The sequence below is a fragment of the Anarhichas minor genome, unplaced genomic scaffold (genome assembly GCF_050575085.1).
Source record: "Anarhichas minor isolate MPS153535 unplaced genomic scaffold, ASM5057508v1 ptg000074l, whole genome shotgun sequence".
In the NCBI taxonomy this organism is placed as follows: Eukaryota; Metazoa; Chordata; class Actinopteri; order Perciformes; family Anarhichadidae; genus Anarhichas; species Anarhichas minor.
This window is the reverse complement of record NW_027466520.1, coordinates 355,001-365,271: the sequence shown is the minus strand read 5'-3', so window position 1 is coordinate 365,271 and position 10,271 is coordinate 355,001. Positions and strand designations below refer to the sequence as shown.

The following is a 10,271-nucleotide window of genomic DNA, read 5'->3' as shown; positions in this document are numbered from 1 at the left end:
TTTATTTTTAAATCTACAGCAGCATACATTAAAAAATGTGATTTGGCATGTAAAAGATATGCTGTTATTCATATTTTATGTTGCATAATTGTTTTTATTTATATATATTTTTGATCTTTTAGTAGAGTTTAGGTTTCTATCTACTTTATAAAAATGGGCAAATAATACATTAAAACAATGTCCAGTAGATGGAGATATTACACCAGTTATAAGATATTAAGGGACGGAAGAGTTATGAAAAGGTGAGGTGAGAAACATTTAAGATTTTAAACAAATACTGAAGAACTCAAAATATAGCGGAGAGAGAGAGAGAGACAGACGCATTCTGTTTCAGTCTAAATGTCACATTTTGACCGAAAACCGAAACCGGAAACTTCCTCGGGCACCGCCCTGCTGGAGGCATATAACGGACAGAACCGGGAATAACACGGTCGGTGAGTAGCGCAGAGAACCGAGGAGAACTCGTCTGAGCGGTTTTCATTGATTGAAGTTGTAAAGTGTAACTTAACAGGAAGGTTCAGACAGAAGCTGCTTCTCATCTCGATAGATTTCATTGTTCTACTGATCTGATGAATAACAATGAAGTGTAGCCGAGGGTTCATGTTGCGCCTCTACAGAAGTGATGCAGAAGTCGTGTTGTTGTAAAGAACTTTATTCATTCTGGTATTTGGAATACAGAAAGCTGACGGATGAAGTGATTCTTCTGTGAATCCTTCTTCTGATCGTTTGAACTGAAACAATGAAGCGACACGTTGCAAAGAGACGCACCTTCATGTAACTTGTAACAAAGTAATCAAGCATGAACCAAAGCGCCGCTGACGCTCCGTGGCTCTGTGTTTAGCGCAGAAAGAGTTCATTGTTTATGCTGGATTCCGGTTTTCTTATTATTGATCAAATAAAGCAAAACAAAGAGAATAACTCCTGTCGCTGTCTCTGACTGCGGTCAAGTCAGCAGACACTCAGATCTCCGTGGTCAACTCAGCAGACACTTAAATTGTAGTGCACATATACGCTGAAACTTACGGTAAACGGCACAGATCGGGAGCGAGCGAAGAACTTTGCAAAGTTAGCGGAAAGATTAACGTGAGACAACTTCCGGTTTTCTACAGACGAATATCCGGTTTTCAGAATAAGATGGCAACAAAGTATACATATTGCATAATGAAATGAGATTAAATGAATTATATTCACAGTATAAAACATGCTACCTGCATCTCCTGAGTTAAAGGGAAAATACACCTAAATTGTGCGTAAAGTGTCTTTATTCTTTGATTTGAGGGTTGCAGGAAGTTAATAATACCTGACTGACGGTCAATTAAGATATTTTACGAAGCAAAAACTCTGAACTGAATTTGTATCTTCAAATGGCACATTTTTTAAATGTTTAAGGTGCTATAAAAATGTTTTTCTCAATAATTCCACACAACGACTAATGCATATATGTTCAGGACAAAAATGGGTAATATCACAATATTTAAGGTGCTACAAAAATATTTATCTCAATAATTCCAGACAATGACTGATATGTATGTGTTGAGGACGTCGTTGACTCCACCCATACTGAATATTAGACATTTTTACTGTCCCAATTAAGAGATATTTCAAATTAAAACTCATACATTTGAATTGAGAAAATATCTAATAAATGGATATTTGAAGTGTAATAAAAACAGTTTTCTCAATAAGTCCAGACAATGACTGACATGTATGTGTTGAGGACGTTGTTGACTCCACCCACACTGAAAATTAGACATTTTTACTGTCCCAATTAGGAGATATTTCAAATTAAAACTCATACATTTGAACCGAGAAAATATACACACAAGGTGATATATTTCGAGTGTTTATTTCTTTTAATGTTGATGATTATGGCTTACAGCTAATAAAAAACCCAAATTCTGTATCTCAGAAAATTTGAATATTACATAAGACCAATTTAAAAAAGGTTTTTTAATACAGAAATGTTGGCCTACTGAAAAGTATGTCTATGTACAGTATAAAGTATGCACTCAATACTTGGTCGGGGCACCTTTTGCATGAATTACGTGCGTGGCACGGAGGCGATGAGACTGTGGCCCTGCTGAGGTGTTATGGAAGCCCAGGTTGCTTTGATAGGGGCCTTCAGCTCATCTGCATTGTTGGGTCTGATGTCTCTCATCTTCCTCTTGACAATACCCCATAGATTCTCTCTGAGGTTTAGGTCATTCAAGAATTTGGTTGAGAATCACAAGGAGTGAACTGCAGCTGGAGTCAGTGCTTCAAGAGCCACCACACACAGACGTATCCAGGACATGGGCTACAACTGTCGCATTCCTTGTGTCAAGCTACTCCTGAAGCAGAGACGTAAGAAGTGTCTTACCTGGGCTAAGTTACCTGGACTAAGGAGAAAAAGGACTGGACTGTTGCTCAGTGGTCCAAAGTCCTCTTTTCAGATGAAAGTCAATTTTGCATTTAATTTGGAAATCAAGGTCCAGAGTCTGGAGGCAGAGTGGAGAGGCACACAATCCAAGTGTCTTGAGGTCCAGTGTGAAGTTTCCACAGTCAGTGATGGTTTGGGGAGCCATGTCATCTGCTGGTGTTGGTCCACTGTGTTTTATCAAGTCCAAAGTCAGTGCAGCCTTCTACCAGGACATTTTAGAGCACTTCATGCTTCCCTCTGCTGACAAGCTTTATGGAGATGCTGATTTCATTTTCCAGCAGGACTTGGCACCTGCCCACACTGCCAAAAGCACCAATACATGGTTTAATGACCACGGTATCACTGTGCTTGATTGGCCAGCAAACTCGCCTGACCTAAACCTCAGAGAGAATCTATGGGGTTTTGTCAAGAGGAAGATGAGAGATATCAGACCCAACAATGCAGACGAGCTGAAGGCCGCTATCAAAGCAACCTGGGCTTCCATAACACCTCAGCAGTGCCAGTCTCATCGCCTCCGTGCCACGCCGCATTGATGCAGTAATTCATGCAAAAGGAGCCTCGACCAAGTATTGAGTGCATACTGTGTACTGTACATGGACATACTTTTCAGTAGGCCAACATTTCTATATTAAAAATCCTTTTTTAATCGGTCTTATGTAATATCTAATTTTCTGAGATACAGAATTTGGGGTTTTTATTAGCTGTAAGCCATAGCCTAAACACTCGAAATATATCACACTTTCGATGATATTCTAATTCATTGAGATGCACCTGTATACATCAATCATTGTTTGGAATTGTTGAGGGAATACTTTTTATAACACTTCAAATATTCAGAAATTACCTGTTCCTCGGTACAAATGTATGACATTTACTTTTAAATATCTCTTAATTGGTACAGTAAAATTGTTTAATTTTCAGTATGGGTGGAGTCAAAGATGTCTTGAACAGATATGCATCAGTCATTATCTGGAATTATTAAGAAAACCCTTTTTATAGCACCTTAAATATTAAGAAATTAACTTTTTGAACGTTCAAAAGAAGGACTTATATTTTGGAAAATCTCTTAATTGGGAAAGTAAAAATATTTGATTCTCAGTATTAGTATAGTTAGAGATGTCATGAACACATATGCACTAGTCATTGTCTGGAATTATAAAGAAAACTCTTTTTATAGCATCTCAAATATTCAGTTATTGGATATTTCTTGGAACAAATTAATTAATTAACTTTAAAAAAATCTCTTCATTACCACAGTAAAGATTTTTCATTTTCTGTATATGTGTGGTCAGAGATTTCCTCAACTTATATGCATTAGTCATTGTGTGGAATTATTGAGAAAATAGTTTTTATAGCACCTCAAATATTCAGAAATGTACCCGTTTCTTGGTACAAATGTATGACTTTTACTTTGAAATATCTCTTAATTGGTACAGTAAAAATGTCAAATTTTCAGTGTGGGTGGAGTCAACAACGTCCTCAACACATACATGTCAGTCATTGTCTGGACTTATTGAGAAAAAACTTTTTATTACACTTCAAATATCCATTTATTATACTTTTTCTCGGTTCAAATGTATGAGTTTTAATTTGAAATATCTCTTAATTGGGACAGTAAAAATGTCTAATATTCAGTGTGGGTGGAGTCAACGATGTCCTCAACACATGTATATCAGTCATTGTCTGGACTTATTGAGAAAAAACTTTTTATTACACTTCAAACATCCATTTATTAGATATTTTCTCAATTCAAATGTATGACTTTTACTTTGAAATATCTCTTAATTGGTACAGTAAAAGTGTCAAATTTTCTCTATGGGTGGAGTCAACGATGCCTTGATTACATATACATCAGTCATTGTATGGAATTATTGAGAAAAATATTTTTGTAGCAGCTCAAATATTGTGATATTAGCCTTTTTTTTGTCCTGAACATATATGCATTAGTCATTGTGGGGAATTATTGAGAAAAACATTTTCATAGCACCTTAAAAACTTCAGAAATTTGCCATTTGAAGATATAAATTCAGTTCAGAGTTTTTGCTTCGTAAAACATCTTAATTGACTGTCAGTCAGGTATTATTAATTTCCAGCAACCCTCAAATCAAAGAATAAATACACTTTACGCACAATTTAGGTGTATTTTCCCTTTAACTCACGAGATGATGGTATCATTTTTTATACTTATTGGAATATAATTAATTTAATCTCATTTCATTATGCAATATGTATACTTTATTGGCATCTTATTTTGAAAACCGGATGTTCGTCTGTAGAAAACCGGAAGTTTTCACGTTAATATTTCCGCTAACTTTGCAAAATCTTTCGCTCGCTCCCGTCCTGTGCCGTTTGGTTGCGTTTACCGTAAGTTTCAGCGTATAGGTGCACTACAATTTAAGTGTCTGCTGAGTTGACCACGGAGATCTGAGTGTCTGCTGACTTGACCGCAGTCTGTCTCTGCTCTGGTTAACAATCACAGGCCCACCGCGGTGCATGCTGGTCCTGTACCTGCCTACTCCTATACATATATACACATATACATATATACACATATACATATATACACATATATATGTATATGTGTATATATGTATATGTATATATAACCGCAGGTGTCCACAGAGTTACCCGATTCATCGACAAACCAAAGAACTGAGTATTCTTTAACAACACAACAAATAATTAAACTAAACGAATGACTATCAAAATAAAAGCCCATCTTAAAATATACAAAAATCTAACCTCAATAAGCAAACATCTAGAATAATGAAACAATACGAATCAAAATAAAACACATACTAACATCCTACATAACTATTATATAGTTTTCTGCCACTGCACATCATCATCATCATCATCATCATCATCATCGTCATTATGAATGACTATCATCTGTGTTATATGTGGTAATTATTAATGATTAATTATAGCTTTTAATAGTGATTATGATTCTCTGTTTTATTTTAGGAGCGGATGAAAAACACAGTCGCTGACGTGAAGAAGAAGATTTAAATGCTTCTGTTTGAGATCAAGTTGAGAAGAAGAAGAAAAGATGGAAGAAGAAAAGGCGAAAGATCTCTCTCTGGGTTCCTCTGCCGACTCTGCAGACCCTCTGACTCCAGAAATAAGCCCCGTGGATCATGAGGGTGCTTCCAGCAACACAGAAGAAACCCTAAAACAATACCTACGTGAATATGTGCAGTCAGTAAGTAAGACTAGCAGTGCTCTAACAGAAATATGTCCAATTGTTACTGCAAGACACTGCTCATCTAAAGACTCATCTTCCGCTAGGAGAAGAATAATAAACTTTCAAAAATCTGAATCTGAATCAGAACCCTTACTGAGTCAAAAAAGCTCCTCAAAGAACGAGACCTTTCCTGCAGTAAATATCTCATGTGACACGCTGCATAGAATCATCTCTGAGACTCACAGGGCTTCTGCCACTGATCCCTCTGACTCCATGTTCCATCAATCTCTACTTCGTCCACTCTCACAAGCGATGAGAAGCTGCTACTCTGCAGCAGCTTCTACACTAAGAGTCCTTCAGGATAACACCGCTGAGCTCCTCCAAGGCTTCAGGACCGGAGGAGAACTAAGAGAAGGAGAACCCGACCTCTCTGCTCCTCAGAGTGTGTCAGCACAAGGCTCTCTGAGCCGTCCTGTCCTCCACCAGCCTGCCTGCTCTCAGTCCATCAACACTTCTGATGCAGACCCTATAGCTAGCCAATCACAAGCCTGCGCTCCGCCGGAACATCTGTGTCGTCTAGATCCACACGATGTCGTTTTTGAATTAACACAAATAGGAGACGAGATCCCCGTGCATTTTAAGGGTGCCAGCTGCAGACCAGGAGAAGACCTGAAATTAGACACATGGGGATTTCTGGTGCAGCCAGAGAGTAAGACTAGCAGTGCCCGTGCTGCTCTAGGAGAAGTGTGGCGACCTGTTACTGTAGAAAACTTCAGTCCTGACGTCTTGGACTTCGGTTCTCTCTTATCACCACAGTCTGAAATGACTCAGCCTAAACCTCCGTCAGGTTCACAGTACTGTCCAGGACAAAGAGCCCAGACTCAGTCCATTGCCCCAACTGTTGCCGGCCCTCCATGTCCACAAGCCAGACCTACAGTCATCCAGGACTCGACCGTCTGCACCGAAGGAAGTGGAGCACAAGATGCAGTCCAGCGTTTCTCTGTGGAGCCTGAAAGTGAGCTTGAAATGGACTCACCTGTTACAGCCGTGAACTACTCCGTCACCAACGCTATGCCAGAACGTGGTCACCTCTCACCTCCTTGGAGCAGGGGAGACTCCAGCTGCCTGTCTCGCTCTCACAGCATGCCTTCACTGAGTCTAATAACCTCTGAGGAGATCAGGACCCTCAGACGGGCTGAAAGCTCACCTGACGCTCTGTTAATAAGCAGCTCTGAGGAGTTCACACCTGACATCACCGCTGATGAGAACAACGACGAAACCTTCCGGTTCCGGTGCTCCTGCCCAGGCCTGTACCAGTGCAGCGTGACCGGCCTGGTGTTCCACATGGGCGGAGAAGGGGACGTGGTCTACAGGACCGTCCCTTGGGACTGGAGGCTGCTGGTCCAGCATCGCAAGAAGCCTGCGGGGCCCCTGTTTGACATCAAGTGTGAGCAGCAGTCCGTGCGTGGCCTTCACCTCCCGCACTGTGAGATCCGCTCCACGGGGGGCTGTGACTTCCTCTCGGTCGCTCACGTGAAAGACGAGGGCGTCGAGTTCATCAGCCCAAATAAGGCGACAGAAACTCACGTCGTCATAAGCGTCACAGGGTTTTCTGCGTTCGGTAACGTCAAGGACGAAGACTCGCCCCCCGACCCGGTCCGAGCGCTGGTTCTGCTGTTCTACAGGCCCCAAGCCGACCCTGATCCAGAATCCCTCCTCAATGTGTTGTTGCTACCGAGGAACGTGGTGCTCCGGGACGTTCTGCGCATCAGGAAGAAGACAGTAGGAGATGAGAGCTACATCGAGACGTCCCCACACTGTAAACTGCACCCGAAGCAGGAGTACACTCTGTCCGCGAGTCCTGAAGACCACCAGGTTCTGGTTCAGCCAACTGAAGCGGAGTTTGACAGTGACAACTATGACAACTACTTCCCATCGTTCCAGGTGACTTGGGAGACGACGCTGAAACACATCAAGCTGTTTTTGAGGGACACAAACGGCTCCCACACTGCCTGGGAAAGACGAGTTTGTCTTTCTGCCGCTGGAGTCAGAAGGTCCTGTGGGCCGAGCGCTCTGAACCTCCCTTCTTGTGAGAAGCTGCGGGTCACACGGAGCAGCTTCATCGAGGGCATCTCGGGACCAATGCTCAAAAGTCTGCTGGACAAACTGCTTGAGAAAACCGTGATGAACGATTCTGAGAGGGAGTCGGCGGACGAGATGCCGAACAAGAGGGACAAAGCTCGTTTCGTTGTGGACACCGTGAGGAGCAAAGGTGAAGCTGCCAGTTCAGAGATGATTGAGATGCTCTGTGAGGCCGACACCTTCCTCTGTGAACATCTGGGGCTGACGTGAAGCTAACGGAAATGCTACAAACCATCATTTATACTTTATCACATTTAGAAATGTTTAAAACATCAGATTCCTTAATTTGTGGGTCTTTTTGTAAAATTGAAAAAAACTTTGCACTATTTCTTTCTTATTATTTAGTTTTTAAATGTTGAATTTAAAGTTTTTCATATTGTTCTAATGAATCTATTTAAAAACTATATTTGACCAAATTATTGCCACTTTTTATGATGTCAGTTGATTCTGAACACTTCATACGTCTGATTTTAGTTTTAATGTTATTTTATTTTACTTTAATCTTAAAAGGTTTGTGTTATTTCTGTAAGGTTGATCCAGGGCTCATTAAGTTGTAAGAACAACAACAAATTAATGCAACTTTTAAGGTACTGCAGGTAAAATCACTGTTTTCATGTAGACGTTCATTTAATGTTTTTAAGAAAACATCTTTTTTAACTTTATTGTCAATAGTGCCAGATGACATCATGACCTCATGCAGCAATGCTTTCCATCTGGGTATTAAAAGTTCATCTTTAAAGGCTCTTCATGTATCCAAGGGGTCAACAAAGTATAATATTTGTGACTTAATGCTCGTGTCTTATCTTCGTGTTTCTCTATGAACTGTGTAAATGATTGTGTACCTTCATCAGCCAGCAGGGGGAGGTGTTTGCGTGTTAATGGTCAGAGTGAAGACAATCTTTACTGACAGTGAAACATGACATCAGTCTACTGTTACAATATATATATAATCTAATATATATATAAACATTACATGAGCCCATTAAGAAGGGGCCATCACAATAAAACATGTAGAATTCACAGTATAATGTATTTCTATATTTTGTGTGAGGTGCCAATGAGAGAGGAGTTATAGAGAGATATTACAGAAGACATATTTTATCACAAAATAGCATTATTGTATATTATTTTATGGATTTTATAGCATATATATATATATATTGGCCACAATCATTAAAAACATGTTTGCTGTGGTTTATTGATATTGTCCAACTCGCAGATATGAGGATGAAAAAATGTGTGTTTGCATTTTGTCGCATATATTGTTGCTCTATCATTGAATAAAGTTATATTTTCAATTTAAAAAAATGATATTCGTATTGGCCTCAGTATTGAATTGAAGACATTTTATAACAATGGTGTCTTTAACAATGTGCGGCCTCTTTAAGCTACACTGGATTCTGCAGCCTTCCACAATCTCCTTTTAAAGGCGCAGCAGAAAGGTTTTAATATCATATAAATGGTTGTAAAGAAAGTTTGTTGAAAGGTATTTTGTTGATCCCATAGATGTCTACTGTCAGTATGTGATAAGTGCTACAGTTTGTTTTTAAATGAGTAGATAATTAAAGTGTGAGTCTGTCTCACTCAAAGTTATTTAATGAACAGCAACACATGCTCTAAAATAACTTCAACGCATAGACTGTAGTTTTCACAATTTACAGATAATATATATTTTTTAATTGCAACTATTTGATTAATCAACAGTTCAATTGAGCTCTATTACTTTAAAAACATTTTGTATTTTGTTTAATGAGAAAAAATGTTCATGAACCTGAACGCATCAGATGTTTTACATTTTTACTTTAATAATTACTTAAAACGATTTAAAGATTATTATTAAATTATTATTTATTTTCATTTCAGAAGATTATTGAGCAAAATAATAAAGACTAATAATTCTCAGACGTTTTTATTTTATTTTATTTTTTATTTCACTTCCTGTTTTATCTCCGCCTAACTTCCGGTTTCCGTCGCGCTAACCCCTGCCAGCTTGTCGGGTTGTTGGAGTGAACCAGCGCAGCATCCAGCCCTCACAGCCGGACGGTGAAGCCGCTGAACGGGACCGTTTCTCCGGCAGGTTCTTTGTGTCTCTCGCGGTGGACATTAACAACTAACATCCGTCGTGTTTAACGAGTGTGATTTATCCGGTTTTGGAGCACCGAGGAGGTCCGGAGGATGAACCCCCAGTGTGCCCGCTGTGGGAAGATCGTCTATCCGACGGAGAAAGTCAGCTGCCTGGACAAGGTGAGCACGTGCGTTCATCCAACAATAATCAATACATATGTGTCAAATGGTTCAATCTTTGCACTGCTACTGTCGAGTTTAATATTATTCTATTGTATTGTATATATTGTGCATTTGATATTTAATATGTTTTACTCTTTACTCTCTGTCCTCTAATCTTTTAAAGGAATATATAGTTAATAGCCAATCAGATGGAACCTATCATCTTCTTTTATTTAGTTTTAACTCCAACGTTACTGTAATATACTGTAGAGGCTTCAGGTGGGAGGTTTATGGTTA

General features: G+C 39.4%; 2 protein-coding genes across 7 annotated transcripts in view; both read left to right on the top strand.

The window, feature by feature from the left end:
• Positions 1-81: 81 nt before the first annotated feature.
• On the top strand, positions 82-9,059 carry LOC142937437 (uncharacterized). 3 transcript variants are annotated; one of them, XM_076080364.1, is made up of 2 exons: positions 82-434; positions 5,390-9,059. In XM_076080364.1, exon 2 carries the CDS (start codon positions 5,472-5,474, stop codon positions 7,956-7,958), a length of 2,487 nt encoding a protein of 828 aa, XP_075936479.1. In that variant the 5' UTR covers positions 82-434; positions 5,390-5,471; the 3' UTR covers positions 7,959-9,059. The 3 variants fall into 3 exon arrangements, with proteins under 3 accessions (XP_075936479.1, XP_075936480.1, XP_075936481.1); XM_076080365.1 differs by having other exon boundaries at positions 5,387-9,059; XM_076080366.1 differs by having other exon boundaries at positions 418-430; positions 5,387-9,059.
• Positions 9,060-9,655: 596 nt separating this feature from the next.
• LOC142937477 (LIM zinc-binding domain-containing Nebulette-like) overlaps positions 9,656-10,271 on the top strand; it is a 63,980-nt gene continuing 63,364 nt past the window's right edge. For all 4 annotated transcript variants that reach the window (XM_076080432.1, XM_076080431.1, XM_076080430.1 and 1 more), the window contains exon 1: positions 9,656-9,992. In XM_076080432.1, coding sequence (XP_075936547.1) covers positions 9,924-9,992 — 69 coding nt within the window. In that variant the 5' untranslated portion in view covers positions 9,656-9,923. The remainder of the gene's footprint in view (positions 9,993-10,271) is intronic.